The sequence below is a fragment of the Staurois parvus genome, unplaced genomic scaffold (assembly GCF_062004578.1).
Source record: "Staurois parvus isolate SC_StPar_1 unplaced genomic scaffold, SC_StPar_1.0 ptg002140l, whole genome shotgun sequence".
Classification (NCBI taxonomy): domain Eukaryota; kingdom Metazoa; phylum Chordata; class Amphibia; order Anura; family Ranidae; genus Staurois; species Staurois parvus.
Genome location: NW_028319936.1, coordinates 799699 through 822185, shown reverse-complemented (window position 1 = coordinate 822185; position 22487 = coordinate 799699). Strand labels below are relative to the sequence as shown.

General features: G+C 47.3%; 1 protein-coding gene across 1 annotated transcript in view; it reads left to right on the top strand.

The window, feature by feature from the left end:
- MAN1C1 (mannosidase alpha class 1C member 1) overlaps positions 1–22487 on the top strand; it is a 151380-nt gene that overhangs the window by 100160 nt on the left and 28733 nt on the right. Inside the window, exons 7-9 of the mRNA XM_089665166.1 lie at positions 18433–18556; positions 18716–18809; positions 21576–21691. Coding sequence (XP_089521292.1) covers positions 18433–18556; positions 18716–18809; positions 21576–21691 — 334 coding nt within the window. The remainder of the gene's footprint in view (positions 1–18432; positions 18557–18715; positions 18810–21575; positions 21692–22487) is intronic.

The following is a 22487-nucleotide window of genomic DNA, read 5'->3' as shown; positions in this document are numbered from 1 at the left end:
ATTTTGCAAGTTCTCCCACTTAGAAATCATGGAGGGGTCTGAAATTCACATTGTAGGTGCATTCCCACTCTGAGAGACAGAATTTAAAAAAAAAATTCAGGAGATCACATTGTATGATTTTTAAAGAATTTATTTGTCTTGCACTGCTGAACATAAGTATTTGAACACATAGAGAAACAGCAAGAATTCTGGCTCCCAAAGACCTGTTACTGTGCCTTTAAAAAGTCCACCTCTACTCCACTCATTAATCTAACTTAGTAGCACCTGTCTGAGCTCTTTAAAGACACCTGTCCACCCCACAGTCAGTCAGACGCCAACTACTACCATGGGCAAGACTAAAGAGCTGTCAAAAGACACCAGAGACAAAATTGTGGACCTCCACAAGGCTGGAAAGGGCTACGGGGCAATTGCCAAGCAGCTTGGTGAAAATAGATCAACTGTTGGAGCAATTGTTAGAAAATGGAAGAGGCTAAAGATGACTGTCAGTCTCCCTCGGACTGGGGCTCCATACAAGATCTCACCTCGTGGGTTATCACTGATGATAAGAAAGGTGAGGAATCAGCCCAGAACTACAAGGGAGGAGCTGGTCAATGACATGAAGAGAGCTGGGACCGCGGTTTCAAAGGTCACTGTCGGTAGAACACTACGCCGTCATTGTTTCAAATCATGCATTGCACGGAAGGTTCCCCTGCTCAAGTCATCACATGTCCAGGCCCGTCTGAAGTTTGCCAATGACCATCTGGATGATTCAGAGGAGGCATGGGAGAAAGTCATGTGGTCAGATGAGACCAAAGTAGAACTTTTTGGTCTAAACTTCACTCGACGTGTTTGAAGGAAAAAGAAGGATGAGTTGCATCCCAAGAACACCATACCTACTGTGAAGCATGGGGGTGGTAACATCATGCTTTGGGGGTGCTTTTCTGCAAAGGGGACAGGACGACTGCACTGTATTAAGGAGAGGATGAATGGGGCCATTTATTGTGCGATTTTTAGCAACAACCTCCTTCATTCAGTCAGAGCATTGAAGATTGGTCGGAGCTGGGTCTTTCAACATGACAGCGACCCAAAGCACACAGCCAGGATAACCAAGGAGTGGCTCCGTAAGAAGTATATAAAGGTTCTGGAGTGGCCTAGCCAGTCTACAGACCTAAATCCAATAGAATATCTTTGGAGGGAGCTGAAACTCTGTGTTGCTCAGCGACAGCCCCGAAACCTGACAGATCTAGAGGAGATCTGTGTGGAGGAGTGGACCAAAATCCCTGTTGCAGTGTGTGCAAACCTGGTCAAGAACTACAGGAAACGTTTGACCTCTGTAATTGCAAACAAAGGCTTCTGTACCAAATATTAACACTGATTTTCCCAGGTGTTCAAATACTTATGTTCAGCAGTGCAAGACAAATAAATTCTTTAAAAGTCATACAATGTGATTTCCTGAATTTTTTTTTAAATGCTGTCTCTCAGAGAGGGAATGCACCTACAATGTGAATTTCAGACCCCTCCATGATTTCTAAGTGGGGGAACTTGTAAAATCGCAGGGTGTTCAAATACTTCTGTTTCTCACTGTGTGTGTGTATATATATATATATATATATATATATATATATATATATATATATATATATACACACACATACATACATATATAACCACTATAAAATCCCTTTTAAGTGTTAAACATCGAGATGTTGGATGTTTGCAGCTAATTTATAACTGCTGTTGGCCTATTTTTTTAAAATTATGCCTGGAAACCGTGCTCTCAAAAGTTAGATTATTTTGCTTCGGAAACATGGCAGTGCCTAGTGGGGGAAATAAGTCATTGGGGAAAGGCTAAAGAAGAGTTTCACTAATTATGTACCTTTGAGTTGTTTATAAGCTAGTTTATATTTGGCAGTGGTTTCTGTAAATTTTGGCAAAGGAAAAGGCTTTTTAAAAAAGTTGGCAACTGCAATGTTTCACAATAGACTTTAATTAATGCACTATTTATGGGTTACCACATTTAATGACCCATCAGAGCCAATCAGATGTCAAATTTCAGCAGTTTATTGTACTCAGTCTGGTGAAAAATGATTTCTATATCAACAAATATATGCAGTAAAGGGGAAAAAAAACTGTATACAATTTATGTTTAAAGAAGTTACTAGCTATTATTTTTTACTTTACACTGTTTTTTCCTTTAAATAATGCGTCAGGTATGGCGGACTTTAAAAAGTGAAAAATACGCAGATTAGTATGAAAATAGAGGATCTTCAAAGATGACCCTGGCAGATATAAAAAGACACACACCATTTCAATACCTGAACACTCCCCCCCCCCCCTTCTTGCCCAGGTCAATTTTCAGCGTTCAGAGCTGTCACACTTTGAATGTCAGGTGCTCAGTCATGCAACGCTGTATCCAACTGACATTTTTATCACTTTTTTGAGACAGATACAGCTTTTTTGGTGGTATTTGATAACCACTGTTTTTTTTTGGTATATAAATGAATTTATACTGAAATGTTTGGAAAAAAACATCTTTTTCTTTGTCTCTGTTATAAAATTGTGCAAATCAATACATTTTCTTCATACATTTTCTGCTCCATTTCTTTGGTAAAAATAACCCAAATTGGTGCATATTATTTAGTCAGTGTGAAAGTTAAATAGTCTACAAACTATGGGATATATATTTGAAAATTGGTCGGTCCTGATGTATTGACAACTTATTTTTGAAGTCCTAAAATGCCAGAATAGTACAAATACCCCCAGAATGACCCCTTTATGGAAAATAGACAGCCTGCGGTATTTAGACTGAAGTATTTAGCAAGAGGCATGGTGAGTTTTTTGAAGTTGTAATTTTTTTGCCACAATTTTTTTTGAAAATGAAAAAAATCTATTTTTTTAAAACATTTTTTACATACTATCACCAGAACAATACATCATCGTCATATGACTGGTGTGGCGGTGATTAGGGATACTGACTGGTGACTGTAAAAAAAAAAAAAAAAATGTTTTTATATTTTTTCTTTTTTTTTTTATATACTGTGACCAAAACAGTGCAGTGTTACCATAGTAACAGTGCACTACTCTGGATTTTTTTTTTACACTATGATTGCTTATAACAGTGATGATCACTGAATGTCATCTATTCATAGCCAGTATGTACTATTGTGAGAGCTGTGATTGGCCACAGCTATCGCATGGTACAGATGCTCTGTGATTGCCCTTGTCTGTACCATGTGATCTCTGTGACCAATCACAGAGATCATCACAATAGTGCACAATGAATGTCTATGAATGAAAGCCATGCAATGCGCACAAATATCATGTGATCATTGTGATTGGTCACAGTGATCACATGGTACCAGGACCGACGTGGTACAATGATCTGTTATCCACTATGTCCCATGGATACAGCAGGTGACAGATCATGCCACAGTGCAGCCGCTAGAGTATGCGACTGAGAGGATGTCTGTTATGGACCACCTGGTGTACTCTAGCAGTCCCCAGGACAGGATTCCCCAGGGCGTGGAGTCTAAGCCCCAGTCCGCTTGTTCACCAGAGCCCCTGATGGTGGGGATGGGCTTGGAGCGGACAGTGACCAGGTTGCGGCCCCTGAGTACACCCACCTGAGGTAGAGGAATCACCAGAGGTAATGACAGGTAGAGAGCCTGACGTGAAGAGGCAGACAGGTCTGGAGAGTAGCAGCTAATCCGTGCGGGTCAGATGGATGGCTGAGCAATAGCGTGGTCAAACGGGCCAGGTCGGTAACAGAGGGGTCAGCGTAGTACAAGGCAGCAGGCAGAAGAATAGTCAGGTCACTTGCCGGGGTCGGTACCAGTAGTTCAGATCAGGTAGGGATATCCAAAAAGAGAGGTCAAACTTAGCCAGGGGTCAGAGCAGGAGAAGTCAGCAGAGGTCAGGTCCAGGCAGGTCAGCAACGAATCTCAAACAACAGGAACACAGGAACCAGATCAGACCATACGGCAACTTGTGTCTGTGCAGGGCTGGTTTAAGTAGCCTGCCCTGCACCTGACAGGCGCAGCCTAGGTCCTAGTGCCTGCCCAGCACCGTCATAGGCGATGGGTGCACCTGGGTCCTAGTGCCCTGATGCCTGCATGTCTTGACAGACACCTACGCATGTGCAGACCCATGCGTCGCGATGGTCCCTGACAATGTCATATGATGTCCCTCCGAAACCAAACAGTTCCCGCACTGCCATCATTTGTCGCCTTTTTCATCACTAGTTGCATCTCAGTGCTGCTGATCTCCTGCAGCCTTTTTGTAACCAAGTCCTGTCTATATGCATGAATGAATGGTATTTCTCAGGGTGGGTTTCACAATGAAAATAATGGACCATGCCTGTGTATTGTATGTTGAAATGGCCACTTATAGCTAGAGATGAGCGAATCGAAGTATCCAAAGTGGAATTCGAGTCGAATATCTGAAAAATTTCGATTCGTGCCGAATCCGAAAAATAGCCTAATTCGGACGCGCGAATCGAAATTTTTCAGAAAATGGCGGCTGACATGTGCGGCGACGGAGCGGGGATGTCTGGGAAGGCGTGCAGACAAGGCGCGCTGACCCATAATGCATGCCTCAACTACATGTGATCGCATCAGCCTATCAGCAGCCAGCCAGCCAGCACTGTGTAATGGTCGAGCTATAAATAGCGGCCATTTTGGAATTCTTCATTTGCCTGCAGTTATTGAACAGAGGCAGACCGCTCTGTACTAGGGACAGGGACAGAGTTAGGGCCACAGAAACGATAATTGGGGACAGAGAAAAGTTACTTAGGGACAGAGAACCATTACTCAGGGACACAGACTTGTTAATGAGGGCCACAGAATCGTTATTTAGGGACAAAGAAACGCTAGTTAGGGCCACAGAATTCATAATCAGGGACAGACAGAATTGTTACTCAGTGCCAGAGAATTGTTACTTAGGGCCACAGAAACGTTATTAGGGCCACAGAATTGTTACTCAGGGACAGACAGAATTGTTACTGAGTGCCAGAGAATTGTTACTCAGGGACAGACAGAATTGTTACTGAGTGCCAGAGAATTGTTACTTAGGGCCACAGAAACTTTAATTAGGGCCACAGAATTTTTACTCAGGGACAGACAGAATTGTTACTCAGTGCCAGAGAATTGTTACTCAGGGACAGACAGAATTGTTACTGAGTGCCAGAGAATTGTTACTCAGGGCCACAGAAACTTTACTTAGGGCCACAGAATTTTTACTCAGGGACAGACAGAATTGTTACTGAGTGCCAGAGAATTGTTACTCAGGGACAGACAGAATTGTTACTGAGTGCCAGAGAATTGTTACTTAGGGCCACAGAAACTTTACTTAGGGCCACAGAATTGTTACTCGCACAGACATAGAATTGTTACTCGCACAGACACAGAATTGTTACTGAAGGCCACAGAACTGTTACTTAGGGCCACAGAATTGTTACTCGCACAGACACAGAATTGTTACTCGCACAGACACAGAACTGTTACTGAGGGCCACAGAACTGTTACTTAGGGACAAAGAAACGCTAGTTAGGGCCACAGAATTGTTACTCAGGGACAGACAGAATTGTTACTGAGTGCCAGAGAATTGTTACTCAGGGACAGACAGAATTGTTACTGAGTGCCAGAGAATTGTTACTTAGGGCCACAGAAACTTTAATTAGGGCCACAGAATTTTTACTCAGGGACAGACAGAATTGTTACTCAGTGCCAGAGAATTGTTACTCAGGGACAGACAGAATTGTTACTGAGTGCCAGAGAATTGTTACTCAGGGCCACAGAAACTTTACTTAGGGCCACAGAATTTTTACTCAGGGACAGACAGAATTGTTACTGAGTGCCAGAGAATTGTTACTCAGGGACAGACAGAATTGTTACTGAGTGCCAGAGAATTGTTACTTAGGGCCACAGAAACTTTACTTAGGGCCACAGAATTGTTACTCGCACAGACACAGAATTGTTACTCGCACAGACACAGAATTGTTACTGAAGGCCACAGAACTGTTACTTAGGGCCACAGAATTGTTACTCGCACAGACACAGAATTGTTACTCGCACAGACACAGAACTGTTACTGAGGGCCACAGAACTGTTACTTAGGGACAAAGAAACGCTAGTTAGGGCCACAGAATTGTTACTCAGGGACAGACAGAATTGTTACTGAGTGCCAGAGAATTGTTACTCAGGGACAGACAGAATTGTTACTGAGTGCCAGAGAATTGTTACTTAGGGCCACAGAATTTTTACTCAGGGACAGACAGAATTGTTACTCAGTGCCAGAGAATTGTTACTCAGGGACAGACAGAATTGTTACTGAGTGCCAGAGAATTGTTACTCAGGGCCACAGAAACTTTACTTAGGGCCACAGAATTTTTACTCAGGGACAGACAGAATTGTTACTGAGTGCCAGAGAATTGTTACTCAGGGACAGACAGAATTGTTACTGAGTGCCAGAGAATTGTTACTCAGGGACAGACAGAATTGTTACTGAGTGCCAGAGAATTGTTACTTAGGGCCACAGAAACTTTCATTAGGGCCACAGAATTTTTACTCAGGGACAGACAGAATTGTTACTGAGTGCCAGAGAATTGTTACTCAGGGACAGAGAGAATTGTTACTGAGTGCCAGAGAATTGTTACTTAGGGCCACAGAAACTTTAATTAGGCCCACAGAATTTTTACTCAGGGACAGACAGAATTGTTACTGAGTGCCAGAGAATTGTTACTCAGGGACAGACAGAATTGTTACCGAGTGCCAGAGAATTGTTACTCAGGGACAGACAGAATTGTTACTGAGTGCCAGAGAATTGTTACTTAGGGCCACAGAAACTTTAATTAGGGCCACAGAATTTTTACTCAGGGACAGACAGAATTGTTACGGAGTGCCAGAGAATTGTTACTCAGGGACAGACAGAATTGTTACGGAGTGCCAGAGAATTGTTACTCAGGGCCACAGAAACTTTACTTAGGGCCAGAGAATTTTTACTCAGGGACAGACAGAATTGTTACTGAGTGCCAGAGAATTGTTACTCAGGGACAGACAGAATTGTTACGGAGTGCCAGAGAATTGTTACTCAGGGACAGACAGAATTGTTACTGAGTGCCAGAGAATTGTTACTTAGGGCCACAGAAACTTTAATTAGGGCCACAGAATTTTTACTCAGGGACAGACAGAATTGTTACTGAGTGCCAGAGAATTGTTACTCAGGGACAGACAGAATTGTTACCGAGTGCCAGAGAATTGTTACTCAGGGACAGACAGAATTGTTACTGAGTGCCAGAGAATTGTTACTTAGGGCCACAGAAACTTTAATTAGGGCCACAGAATTTTTACTCAGGGACAGACAGAATTGTTACTGAGTGCCAGAGAATTGTTACTCAGGGACAGACAGAATTGTTACGGAGTGCCAGAGAATTGTTACTCAGGGCCCCAGAAACTTTACTTAGGGCCAGAGAATTTTTACTCAGGGACAGACAGAATTGTTACTGAGTGCCAGAGAATTGTTACTCAGGGACAGACAGAATTGTTACGGAGTGCCAGATAATTGTTACTCAGGGCCCCAGAAACTTTACTTAGGGCCACAGAATTTTTACTCAGGGACAGACAGAATTGTTACTGAGTGCCAGAGAATTGTTACTCAGGGACAGACAGAATTGTTACTGAGTGCCAGAGAATTGTTACTCAGGGACAGACAGAATTGTTACTGAGTGCCAGATAATTGTTACTCAGGGCCCCAGAAACTTTACTTAGGGCCACAGAATTTTTACTCAGGGACAGACAGAATTGTTACTGAGTGCCAGAGAATTGTTACTCAGGGACAGACAGAATTGTTACTGAGTGCCAGAGAATTGTTACTTAGGGCCACAGAAACTTGAATTAGGGCCACAGAATTTTTACTCAGGGACAGACAGAATTGTTACTGAGTGCCAGAGAATTGTTACTCAGGGACAGACAAAATTGTTACGGAGTGCCAGAGAATTGTTACTCAGGGACAGACAGAATTGTTACTGAGTGCCAGAGAATTGTTACTTAGGGCCACAGAAACTTTAATTAGGGCCACAGAATTTTTACTCAGGGACAGACAGAATTGTTACTGAGTGCCAGAGAATTGTTACTCAGGGACAGACAGAATTGTTACCGAGTGCCAGAGAATTGTTACTCAGGGACAGACAGAATTGTTACTGAGTGCCAGAGAATTGTTACTTAGGGCCACAGAAACTTTAATTAGGGCCACAGAATTTTTACTCAGGGACAGACAGAATTGTTACGGAGTGCCAGAGAATTGTTACTCAGGGACAGACAGAATTGTTACGGAGTGCCAGAGAATTGTTACTCAGGGCCACAGAAACTTTACTTAGGGCCAGAGAATTTTTACTCAGGGACAGACAGAATTGTTACTGAGTGCCAGAGAATTGTTACTCAGGGACAGACAGAATTGTTACGGAGTGCCAGATAATTGTTACTCAGGGCCCCAGAAACTTTACTTAGGGCCACAGAATTTTTACTCAGGGACAGACAGAATTGTTACTGAGTGCCAGAGAATTGTTACTCAGGGACAGACAGAATTGTTACTGAGTGCCAGAGAATTGTTACTTAGGGCCACAGAAACTTTACTTAGGGCCACAGAATTGTTTCTCGCACAGACACAGAATTGTTACTCGCACAGACACAGAATTGTTACTGAGGGCCACAGAACTGTTACTTGGGGCCACAGAAACGTTAATCAGGGACACAGAATTGTTACTGAGGGCCACAGAACTGTTACTTAGGGCCACAGAATTGTTACTCGCACAGACACAGAATTGTTACTCAGGGACACAGAATTGTTACTCAGGGACACATAATCGTTTAATTAAAGAGTATGTCAGACAACATGCAGAGGAGTGGCAGAGGAGGCAATGTTTTAGGAGCGAGCAGACGTGGCAGCAGAGGAAGGGGTCGAGGCAGCACTATTCGCAGCCAGAGGCCAGTGCTCCCGGTGTCATCCAGCGGTCGTGTCTCCACCGACAACCCTGCCGTCGTCGATTGGTTGGCTCGGTCGTCTTCCTCTTCCCAGGTCACCTCTGACACCTACAGCCAACGGTCGGTGGGTACGTCAGACACAACCGTTAGTTGGCATGGCCCGGGACCAAGCCCACTGAAATCACGTGTCCTCTACCTGCCCCTGTCCTTTGGTGTTCCCTCACCAAGCGAAGTATCGCATGCTGTGGGCTCAGCCCCACTGTACAGTGAGGAAGAGCTAACAGAGGGCGGTCAGGAACGGGGGGAGACATCCGCCTTTTCAGCAGCCAGGCGAAGAAGTAGTGGCGAGGAGAGTGGCTCGGTAGCCGGTCTAGAGACAGGTCTGTCTCCTGACCCAGACGCAGCCGAGGGGGCTAGTAGTGAGGCGGAGACCCTACTTGATGATGAGGAGGTTGATCGCACTTGGCAGCCTCGTCGTCATCAGGCAATTTCTTCCGCATCATCAGGAGAAGAGGGTGGCAGCTTGGCAGCGAGCAAAACAGTCGGTGGGTTGCCCAGGAGACAGCAGCAGGGTCGCAGCAGTGTCAGTGGAGCCAAACGGCCACGGAGTAGAGCACCAGCTCCACTGCAGCCTACCACCACGGCCAGTATTGGTGCCGGTGTGCACGGAGGAAGCAGCAGTCAGCCAGTGAGGAGTATCGGGGGCAAAGTTTCCTACTCGGCGGTGTGGCAATTTTTCGTCAAGCCGCCCGAGGAAGTAAACGTAGCCGTATGTCGACTATGTGGCCAGAAAGTCAAGCGTGGCCAGGGGGCCCATGTTGGGACTACAGCGTTGCGGCAGCATATGCAGCGTCGCCATTTGGTGGCCTGGGAAAACCGTGATAAAGATACGGCGGTTCTGCCCGCCCCAGCCCCCGCTCCATCACCCGCTCCGTTACTTGCTCCGTCACCCGACGTCAATCGCCCTCCATCAGCCAGTCAAGGCTCCAACACCTCTGCTGAGGGGAGTTGTCGCTCGTTGGCATCTTCCGCTCGTTCAGATGCTCCTTCTCCTGCTACTCCTCTTCACGGATTCCGTCAGCAGTCTTTCTTGGAATCCGTTTCCAAGAGACAACAGTTTGCGAGCACGCACCCGACGGTGCAAAAGCTGAACGTCCTCCTGTCCAAGTTGCTGGTGCTGCAGTCCCTCCCTTTCCAAGTGGTGGACTCAGCACCTTTCAGAGAAATGATGGCTTGTGCCGCGCCGCGGTGGAGAGTGCCAAGCCGTCATTTCTTCGCCAAAAAGGCAGTGCCAGCCCTGCATTCACATGTAGAAGACATGGTGGGCCAGTCTTTGAGCATGTCGGTCTCTGCCAAAGTGCACGGCAGCGCCGACGTGTGGAGCTGTAACTACGGTCAGGGACAGTACATGTCATTTACGGCCCACTGGGTGAACGTGGTGCCGTCACAGCCGCACCAGCAACTTGGACAGGTCACGCCGCTTTTGCCTCCACGTTTGCACGTCCTTGGTCCGGCAAAGATGTCCGCCTCTACCACCTCTTCTTCCGCCGTGTCCTCAGCCGCCACCCCCGTGCCAAGTCCCATTACCCGACCGGCATATCACATGTGCAGGGCGCAACGGTGTCACGCTGTTCTGCACCTGGTATGCCTTGGCGAACGTAGTCACACAGGGGAGGAACTTCTGAGTGTAATGAACAGAGAAATCGACAGATGGCTGTCTCCGCGCAAACTGAAAATCGGAACCATGTTGACCGACAACGGAAAGAACATGGTGTCTGCTCTGCGTCAAGGAAGGTTGTGCCATGCGCCATGCATGGCTCACGTGTTCAATCTGGTTGTCAAGCGGTTCTTAAAATCCACCATCCCACTGCAAGACATCCTTAAAATGTCACGTAAACTGTGCATGCATTTCAGCCATTCCTACACCGCAAAGAACACCCTCATTGAGCTGCAGCGGCAGAACGGAATTCCACAGCATCGCCTGATCTGCGACGTTGCAACAAGGTGGAATTCAACACTATACATGTTAGACCGCCTTTACGAACAGCGAAAGGCCATCACCGATTTCCTGATGTTACAAGCGGATAAAGGTACTCCCCTGTGTAACTTAGATGTCAGCCATTGGCAGCTCATGCGTGACACCTGCCGCTTGCTCAGGCCCTTTGAGGAGGCCACGCTATTCGTGAGTCGGCAGGACTATGGGATGAACGACGTCATTCCTCTGTTGCACGTCCTTGAACAAATGCTGTTAACAATGGCTGGTCAGGGTGCGGTAGACGTGGCGCACAGATCTCAACGCCACATGACCCCTGTGGGGGCAGGACAGGAAGAAGAGGAGGAGGTAGAGGAGGACATTTGTGCTCAGGAATTATTGAGTGAAATGGGTGGTTTTTCCACTCAGCGGACAGGAGTGGAGGAGCAGGAGCATCTGGTAGAGGAGGAGGAGGAGGAGACAGAGGACCCAGACGCACCGTGGCAGTATGCTGTGGAGATGGAGGCAGGGAGTCCCTCGCATTCCTTGGCACAAATGGCCCATAGCATGCTCGGTTGCTTGCGTAGCGACAGCCGAATAATAACCATCAGACAGAGGGATGACTTTTGGCTGTCCACCTTGTTGGACCCTCGCTACCGTTCCAAAATGGTGGCCTTTTTCACACCTGCTGAGAGGGAGGCCAAAATAACGTACTATAAAAACCACCTATGTAGTCAGTTGGTCTCTGCCTTTGTGCGCCAACGTCCATCCTCAGACACTGTGGGCCCTGTGCGCTCGCGTTCCGCTGCCATGGCAGCAGGGGAGGGGTGGGGTGGTAGGAGCAGTGGCAGCTCCACCAGCAGCAGCTGCCTCAGTCTGCAGTCGATGATGAGTAGCTTTCTTCACCAGCGCAGTGAGGAAACTACTAACCAGCCGCAGCAGCAGCAGCATCAGGTGGACCTGGAGCAGGACCTCAAACAACAGGCTTGGGCCTACTTGGACAGCACCCTGCCAACCGAGGTAGACAATCCCCTTGACTACTGGGCCACGAAACTTGACCTTTGGCCCCAACTAGCTGAATTTGCCCTTGAAAGGCTGTCATGCCCAGCCAGTAGCGTGGCATCGGAGCGCGTGTTTAGTGCGGCAGGAGGTATTGTAACTCCGCGGAGGACACGACTGTCCACCCAAAGTGTGGAGAGACTCACGTTTGTGAAAATGAATCAGGCGTGGATTAGTCTGGATTTCAAACCACCAGTTCCTGACACAACTGACTAAATCCGCCATGAATCATGCCTCAAACATGTGCCACTTTGAGGTCTCCTCACACACTGCTGGTGTGTAGATTTTTTTGACATAGGGTGCTGGCAGATTATGGGCCTCCTATAGCTGCTGCCAGGCCCCTAATCTGCCATAGGCCCCTATATACCGCTTCCTCATGCTGCTGCCAGGTCCAGAGTCTCTCATGGGTCCCTGTACGGCCTCCCATTGCTGCTGTCTCCATCGCCACACTCTGCCATGTGCCACTTTCAGGTCTCCTCACACACTGCTGGTGTGTAGAATTTTTTGACATAGGGTGATGGCAGATTATGGGCCTCCCATTGCTGCTGCCAGGCCCCTAATCTGCCATAGGCCCCTATATACCGCTTCCTCATGCTGCTGCCAGGTCCAGAGTCTCTCATGGGTCCCTGTACGGCCTCCCATTGCTGCTGTCTCCATCGCCACACTCTGCCATGTGCCACTTTCAGGTCTCCTCACACTGCTGGTGTGTTGAATTTTTTGACATAGGGTGCTGGCAGATTAAGGGCCTCCCATAGCTGCTGCCAGGCCCCTAATCTGCCATAGGCCCCTATATACCGCCTCCTCATGCTGCTGCCAGGTCCAGAGTCTGTCATGGGTCCCTGTACGGCCTCCCATTGCTGCTGTCTCCATCGCCACACTCTGCCATGTGCCACTTTCAGGTCTCCTCACACACTGCTGGTGTGTAGAATTTTTTGACATAGGGTGCTGGCAGATTATGGGCCTCCCATTGCTGCTGCCAGGCCCCTAATCTGCCATAGGCCCCTATATACCGCTTCCTCATGCTGCTGCCAGGTCCAGAGTCTCTCATGGGTCCCTGTACGGCCTCCCATTGCTGCTGTCTCCATCGCCACACTCTGCCATGTGCCACTTTCAGGTCTCCTCACACACTGCTGGTGTGTAGAATTTTTTGACATAGGGTGCTGGCAGATTATGGGCCTCCCATTGCTGCTGCCAGGCCCCTAATCTGCCATAGGCCCCTATATACCGCTTCCTCATGCTGCTGCCAGGTCCAGAGTCTCTCATGCCATGTGCCACTTTCAGGTCTCCTCACACACTGCTGGTGTGTAGAATTTTTTGACATAGGGTGCTGGCAGATTATGGGCCTCCCATAGCTGCTGCCAGGCCCCTAATCTGCCATGGGCCCCTATATACCGCCTCCTCATGCTGCTGCCAGGTCCAGAGTCTGTCATGGGTCCCTGTACGGCCTCCCATTGCTGCTGTCTCCATCGCCACACTCTGCCATGTGCCACTTTCAGGTCTCCTCACACACTGCTGGTGTGTAGAATTTTTTGACATAGGGTGCTGGCAGATTATGGGCCTCCCATTGCTGCTGCCAGGCCCCTAATCTGCCATAGGCCCCTATATACCGCTTCCTCATGCTGCTGCCAGGTCCAGAGTCTCTCATGCCATGTGCCACTTTCAGGTCTCCTCACACACTGCTGGTGTGTAGAATTTTTTGACATAGGGTGCTGGCAGATTAAGGGCCTCCCATAGCTGCTGCCAGGCCCCTAATCTGCCATAGGCCCCTATATACCGCTTCCTCATGCTGCTGCCAGGTCCAGAGTCTGTCATGGGTCCCTGTACGGCCTCCCATTGCTGCTGTCTCCATCGCCACACTCTGCCATGTGCCACTTTCAGGTCTCCTCACACTGCTGGTGTGTTGAATTTTTTGACATAGGGTGCTGGCAGATTATGGGCCTCCTATAGCTGCTGCCAGGCCCCTAATCTGCCATGGGCCCCTATATACCGCCTCCTCATGCTGCTGCCAGGTCCAGAGTCTGTCATGGGTCCCTGTACGGCCTCCCATTGCTGCTGTCTCCATCGCCACACTCTGCCATGTGCCACTTTCAGGTCTCCTCACACACTGCTGGTGTGTAGAATTTTTTGACATAGGGTGCTGGCAGATTAAGGGCCTCCCATAGCTGCTGCCAGGCCCCTAATCTGCCATAGGCCCCTATATACCGCCTCCTCATGTTGCTGCCAGGTCCAGAGTCTGTCATGGGTCCCTGTACGGCCTCCCATTGCTGCTGTCTCCATCGCCACACTCTGCCATGTGCCACTTTCAGGTCTCCTCACACACTGCTGGTGTGTAGAATTTTTTGACATAGGGTGCTGGCAGATTAAGGGCCTCCCATAGCTGCTGCCAGGCCCCTAATCTGCCATAGGCCCCTATATACCGCCTCCTCATGCTGCTGCCAGGTCCAGAGTCTGTCATGGGTCCCTGTACGGCCTCCCATTGCTGCTGTCTCCATCGCCACACTCTGCCATGTGCCACTTTCAGGTCTCCTCACACACTGCTGGTGTGTTGAATTTTTTGACATAGGGTGCTGGCAGATTATGGGCCTCCTATAGCTGCTGCCAGGCCCCTAATCTGCCATAGGCCCCTATATACCGCTTCCTCATGCTGCTGCCAGGTCCAGAGTCTCTCATGCCATGTGCCACTTTCAGGTCTCCTCACACTGCTGGTGTGTAGAATTTTTTTGACATAGGGTGCTGGCAGATTATGGGCCTCCTATAGCTGCTGCCAGGCCCCTAATCTGCCATAGGCCCCTATATACCGCCTCCTCATGCTGCTGCCAGGTCCAGAGTCTGTCATGGGTCCCTGTACGGCCTCCCATTGCTGCTGTCTCCATCGCCACACTCTGCCATGTGCCACTTTCAGGTCTCCTCACACACTGCTGGTGTGTAGAATTTTTTGACATAGGGTGCTGGCAGATTACGGGCCTCCCATAGCTGCTGCCAGGCCCCTAATCTGCCATGGGCCCCTATACCGACTCCTCATGCTGTGACGTTGCAACAAGGTGGAATTCAACCCTACATATGTTAGACCGCCTTTACGAACAGCGAAAGGCCATCACAGATTTCCTGATGTTAAAAGCGGATAAAGGTATTCCCTGTGTAACTTAGATGTCAGCCATTGGCAGCTCATGCGTGACACCTGCGCTTGCTCAGGCCCTTTGAGGAGGCCACGCTATTCGTGAGTCGGCAGGACTATGGGATGAACGACGTCATTCCTCTGTTGCACGTCCTGGAACAAATGCTGTTAACAATGGCTGGTCAGGGTGCGGTAGACGTGGCGCACAGATCTCAACGCCACATGACCCCTGTGGGGGCAGGACAGGAAGAAGAGGAGGAGGTAGAGGAGGACATTGGTGCTCAGGAATTATTGAGTGAAATGGGTGGTTTTTCCACTCAGCGGACAGGAGTGGAGGAGCAGGAGCATCTGGTAGAGGAGGAGGAGGAGGAGGAGACAGAGGACCCAGACGCACCGTGGCAGTATGCTGTGGAGATGGAGGCAGGGAGTCCCTCGCATTCCTTGGCACAAATGGCCCATAGCATGCTCGGTTGCTTGCGTAGCGACAGCCGAATAATAACCATCAGACAGAGGGATGACTTTTGGCTGTCCACCTTGTTGGACCCTCGCTACCGTTCCAAAATGGTGGCCTTTTTCACACCTGCTGAGAGGGAGGCCAAAATAACGTACTATAAAAACCACCTATGTAGTCAGCTGGTCTCTGCCTGTCTGCGCCAACGTCCATCCTCAGACACTGTGGGCCCTGTGCGCTCGCGTTCCGCTGCGATGGCAGCAGGGGAGGGGTGGGGTGGTAGGAGCAGTGGCAGCTCCACCAGCAGCGGCTGCCTCAGTCTGCAGTCGATGATGAGTAGCTTTCTTCACCAGCGCAGTGAGGAAACTACTAACCAGCCGCAGCAGCAGCAGCAGCAGCAGCATCAGGTGGACCTGGAGCAGGACCTCAAACAACAGGCTTAGGCCTACTTGGACAGCACCCTGCCAACCGAGGTAGACAATCCCCTTGACTACTGGGCAACGAAACTTGACCTTTGGCCCCAACTAGCTGAATTTGCCCTTGAAAGGCTGTCATGCCCGGCCAGTAGCGTGGCATCGGAGCGCGTGTTTAGTGCGGCAGGAGGTATTGCAACTCCGCGGAGGACACGACTGTCCACCCAAAGTGTGGAGAGACTGACGTTTGTGAAAATGAATCAGGCGTGGATTAGTCTGGATTTCAAACCACCAGTTCCTGACACAACTGACTAAATCCGCCATGAATCATGCCCCAAACATGTGCCACTTTCAGGTCTCCTCACACTGCTGGTGTGTTCCATTTTTTGTCATAGGGTGCTGGCAGATTACGGGCCTCCCATAGCTGCTGCCAGGCCCCTAATCTGCCATGGGCCCCTATACCGCCTCCTCATGCTGCTGCCAAGTCCAGAGTCTCTCATGGGTCCCTGTACGGCCTCCCATTGCTGCTGTCTCCATCGCCACACTCTGCCATGTGCCACTTTCAGGTCTCCTCACACTGCTGGTGTATTCCATTTTTTGTCATAGGGTGCTGGCAGATTACGGGCTTCCCATAGCTGCTGCCAGGCCCCTAATCTGCCATGGGCCCCTATACCGCCTCCTCATGCTGCTGCCAGGTCCAGAGTGTGTCATGGGTCCCTGTACGGCCTCCCATTGCTGCTGTCTCCATCGCCACACTCTGCCATGTGCCACTTTCAGGTCTCCTCACACTGCTGGTGGGTTCCATTTTTTGTCATAGGGTGCTGGCAGATTACGGGCCTCCCATAGCTGCTGCCAGGCCCCTAATCTGCCATGGGCCCCCGTACCGACTCCTCATGCTGCTGCCAGGCCCGTAATCTGTCATGGGCCCCTGTTGTCGCTTGTTGGCATATTCCGCTCGTTCAGATGCTCCTTCTCCTGCTACTCCTCTTCACGGATTCCGTCAGCAGTCTTTCTTGGAATCCGTTTCCAAGAGACAACAGTTTGCGAGCACGCACCAGACGGTGCAGAAACTGAACGTCCTCCTGTCCAAGTTGCTGCTGCCAGGCTTGTAATCTGTCATGCGCCCCTGTACCGCCTCCTCATGCTGCTGCCAGGTCCAGAGTGTGTCATGGGCCCCCGTACCGACTCCAAATGCTGCTGCCAGGCCCGTAATCTGTCATGGGCCCCTGTACCGCCTCCCCATGCTGCTGCCAGGTCCAGATTGTGTCATGGGTCCCTGTACGGCCTCCCATTGCTGCTGCCAGGCCTGTAATCTGCCATGGGCCCCCCTACCGACTCCTCATGCTGCTGCCAGGCCCGTAATCTGCCATGGGCCCCTGTACCGCCTCCTCATGCTGCTGCCAGGTCCAGAGTGTGTCATGGGTCCCTGTACGGCCTCCCATTGCTGCTGTCTCTATCGCCACACTCTGCCATGTGCCACTTTCAGGTCTCCTCACACTGCTGGTGGTTTCCATTTTTGTCATAGGGTGCTGCATGGCCTCCCATTGCTGCTGCCTCCACCGCCACACTGTGGCTCCACACTCTGGTTTTGGCCCCGTGACTGGCCAAATGAGTGAAGTGTGCGGTGATTCTAAGATCGACGGCACTCATCTGCATGTCATACTGCCTGACAGTATTATTTCTCTTCCCCAGCAGACTCCAAGGGCATTTAAATTAAAGGTACAGTGTTCAGCACTAATATTAAGTCTCTCTGAAGCCTAGAAACACCCTTTTTTAAGTTAAATTCACAGCGAATATATTCGACTCGAATCAAATTTTTTCTACGAATTCGCCGAATCAGTCGAATCGAATTTTTGAATACTTCGCTCATCTCTACTTATAGCCTTCTCAAAAACCCATGTGACAGCATGATATTTCAGAAGCACTGCTGGAGGCAGGGATAGGGTATGTCATACCTATATCAGAAGGCCCTGAACAAGGATCTGAAGGACAGGTATTATTTTAATAAAAGCTGCAGACTGAACATTTTTTAAAATGATTTGAAACAACATCAATGTGTTAAGGCTTATATGGCATTTTTGTAGTTGTGACATTGTATACTTTACAGCTATATTTTTTAATGCAGTGCTCAGACAGGGTGAGGGAGGGGCAGGACTGGAAGCTAGTCGGGTATGCTGAAAGTGTAGTGACAAGAAGCAAGCTGGCAGAAGAAGAGAGCAAAGTAAAGAGAGAGATGCCCCTTCACTGTCCAATCAGCAAGCTGGGGATGGAGAGATGACACCACTATTTTCCTTACCTGTAACACACAAAGTGGGGTCATCTGCTTGGCTGTGAGTGAATCTCAGGACCAAATCAACAGAAATGCAAATAGCTTGCCAAGTTAAACAGTTTCCTTATGTGCATTTCATTTGTGTAATAAGGATTTTCCTGTAGGTCAGCTGTAATAAATAAGCCCCTCTGTTTTTCAGTGGTTTGAACTGGAGCTGGGGATGGGCCTCTGCAGGGAGCAGCATTTTAGCAGAATTTGGGACTTTACATTTGGAATTCTTGAAACTCAGTGAGCTGTCTGGAGATCCAGTGTTTATTGAGAAGGTAACTTGTCCTGTCTTTCATGCTTATGTCATATTTATATTGATCTTTGACTATTAAATGAAGAATTAGACTTCTTTATAGTAAATATATACTACTTACATGTGAAGAAGTAATTAATTGCCAGTTTTAAACCATTTCCAAACACAATATTTCTGGCAGGTGAACACCATCAGGAAAACCTTGAAGAAAATGGAAAAACCACATGGATTGTATCCTAATTATTTCAGCCCTGTCAGTGGCAGCTGGGTTCAGCGTATGTATAGTTATATTTTAATTAGTCTATGTCATATTAGAATTCTTGCACTGGTCAAAAATTTTACCTGAAAGCTTTGTGGTTTGTATGTTAATAATTTACTTTTGAATGATGACCAAAATAATTTCTTTCCAACCTCAGTACCTTTAGTGCCATACAGCCTCCTCTGAACATCTTCAATGTTGATTCCTGCATATGTGCTCCATGATTGCCATTAAATACCATGATGTGTTAGTACTCTGCTGGAATATGGAGCATGATTTCTCTATAGAACTACATAGAAAATGCAGCATGAGCGTGTTCGACCTAACAATGAATATTTTCAAATTAGGCTGTGCAGTGCCAAGGCTGCCATCCAGCTAAGATCTCATCACAGCAGGGAAAGGTATCTATATAACTTGGAGAAGGGCTGTGGATGTCCATTGAAGTGGAAATAAAGCTTGCCTCAGAAAATACAATAAAGAAAAATTAAACACCTGTTGTGGGGGGTGCAAGCTTCTGGGAAACCAATGAGTCAGTCTCCCAACCGTTCCTTCTTCCTCTATAGAGATCACTGATTTGCTGATTCAAATCAATGCACAGTCTGAAAATTATTAAAAGCGGATTATATTTTTTTTCTGGAAAGCCTTCAGGATTTTGTCAGAAAATGAATATAGGCGATGGAGTGCCCCTTATCTATGTGGGCATCTATGGCTATATTATAGGTGTTTCTGTCACTATAACATGAGGGCCTAGCTAAGTAAAGTTATTATAGTGAATAGTGTTGTCAAAGGATACTTGTAGTCAACTGACCATAGCAATGATATGTTGGCCATGCAGAGGTGACTGCACATACTTTTTGTCTTGAAATCCATTGATCCTTTCATGCAAATAATGTAAATTTCATTGTAAATTGTGGTTCTTGGTCTCTACCTGCCCCCCTCCTCTGATGCCTTGCTATGCCTTGCTTTGATTAAGATTGTTGTCCTCACAGACCAATAACAAGGTGCAGAATAGGGAAGAGGGTAGAGTCAATTGGGAATTTTGGTATTTTTGCTGAGCTGTCCATTCTCTGATTGAAATTTGGTCATTTCAGGAAGAGCCTGCTGAATTTTAATCAGTGTGCACCATCCCCATTCAACACAAATCTGTCATTTGATTGACTTCTGTTGAAGGGACACATTGGGAAATTGGTGGCTGCAGTCACTGATCAGTGTGTAGCCCTACTCCTGTAGAAGCCACTGTATTACTGTCCAGGACTTTCTTCTTTTTCTAGTAGCCAGGATCAAGGTGGTTCCACAGCCAGGTACACAGACACATTAATTTTTTGTCTTCAGTGATCAGTCTAAGGGTTGTCGTTTTTGTAGTTTTATTGTTGGAGAACTTGGATAGGGAGAAGGGGATTTGGTAGGATACTCCAAGAATAGAACTAGTTACATGTGAGGACAGAACTTCCTTAAATAGCAGCCTTGAGCAAAGTCCCAATTTTCATAAAGGGGTTAAACAGACATTGTTCTTCAGGACACTAGCCAGTGAATCCTTTTTTTTCCCCATCCACGCTGACAATACAGCACCAGATGGGTAGCAAAGCACACAGATTCCCCAAGATCCCACCGTGTCTGTACTCACAAGGCCTAAGGACAGAATGGTAGCCTCCTTCCTTTTTACCAAGCTGTGCCCTCAAGTGATACCAGACAGATCTCTCGTAGACAGCTCCCTTTACTCAGCTTTCTGAAGAACCAGGGTCACTCTTTGTCTTACTTCAGGCCCTCAGGTTGCCCACCTAAGGCCGCATGGCAACAGGTGCCTGCGGATTTAACATGCCTTCCGCAGGCTGGTACAATCCTCTCCAGGAGAGACCCAGGGCTCAGTGTGCCCAAGGAATAAATACCCTCTCCCAGCATCCTTCAGGGCTACACTATCTGGCATTGGCTGGAGCGGCATTAATATTCATACTGTGTTCTGCATGAGTTCCACCTATACATCCAGAACCTTTCTAGGTTACTTGGATACAGAGGAAGTCAGAGGCAGAACTAGCAGCATTTGAACACACTGAGCAGGCATTACTAAACAATTGCAGCTCTCTGTTAAGCAGAAAACCTAATTAGATTTTCCTAACTGTTCTTCTGTTAAGCAGAGGAACCAACTATAATCTACTTATCATAGCACCTATCTAGGAGGGTGCTACAAGTGTACTCTGACAGCATTGCATACCCCTGTTAGAATACAATATTCAGAGACACAAATTACATGGATGGAGGCCTTTGATGGGGAAATTTTGGGGCTAAATAAGAAAAAAAAATAACAGAGTATAACCAGATTAAGAGAGTGGCTCAGCCTTCAGGGCATTTGCAGATAACTTTGCATATATGCAGCATTTCATTGCTATAGTCAGCTGAGGTTTAATTGACTATAGATTCACTTTAATGTCTAACCATGTTTTACATTTCATTATATTTTACTAACTGTAGAACGGAAATTTTTCTCTTGCTTCTCTTTTTATTCACTAAGCCCATAGTGACTTGTCAGATGTAATTAGAAGCTTTAGACTTAACCTAATGTAATTTTCTTTGAACATTGCGGAGCTAGTATGTAAAAGACATTGTATTAGAACACTTAATTATGAACTGACAATTTTGAAATGACAATGCTGAGAAGGGATTGGAATTTAAGAGGTGCTTGGCATGGATACTTAACATCAAGATTTGCATGCGCACAAATGAAATGTCGGATTAAATTCTTTATCATCCTTTCTCTACAAATTGCGTGTCACTTCTCCCACTATAGATCATGTGTCTCTTGGAGGACTTGGTGACAGCTTCTATGAATACTTAATCAAGTCTTGGCTGATGTCAGCTAAACAAGATAATGAAGCAAAGGGCATGTACTATGAAGCTGTGGAGGTAAGAAACAAGCTTTGTGTCTTGTCAACTAAATACGTTATACTATGTAGGTCAATCTTCTGCTAACCCAATATTTGTTGCGTCAGAAGGTCGGTCCTGTGAGTCATGATTTTTATCCACTTAATGATAAATTCTGTAAGAATGTCTAATGCAACAGACAGAAACATACATTTTCAAAGAACTGAAACTTAAATTTTTTTACACTTTGCGGCTACTCAATAATAACTGATATTGTTGATTTTCTATTACCCATACAAACACTGGCCCAGACCATGACCCCCAACTTTCAAGAATGTATGACCTCCTCCCCTTGTCCTTACTGTGGGAGCTTTTGATCTTAGAGGGACGTGCCTCAGTCATAGTTTACAGTAATGCTTTGCTTCCCATCTTGGAAAGCTCCACAAAAATATTGTAACCTATTGCATTGCTGAAATGCTTGGGGATGTTGGTGGAAGGTGGCTCGTGATTTCTGGGCAGTTTATAAAACACCATTGTGACACTATCCTAAACAGAGTCCAGGTTCTCACTCTGTTAGATAAATGAGTTTAATTGCATTGATTTATAAATACTAAGAGAAAGTGTAATAGATAAAAGCTGCCCATACATAGGAGAAAATGGTTGCATGTTCAAGCATGATTCAGCTGCCATAAGGGTGGAACATGTAATATGTTTTGATCCCCCCTCCCTGTGACAGCAAGGGACCATTTGAACCATGGCAGACAGACCTATAGTTTCAATTAACTGCGGGGGAACTGATGAGTGCTCTTGCAGTCCACTGACATGTCCTCCAGCTTTC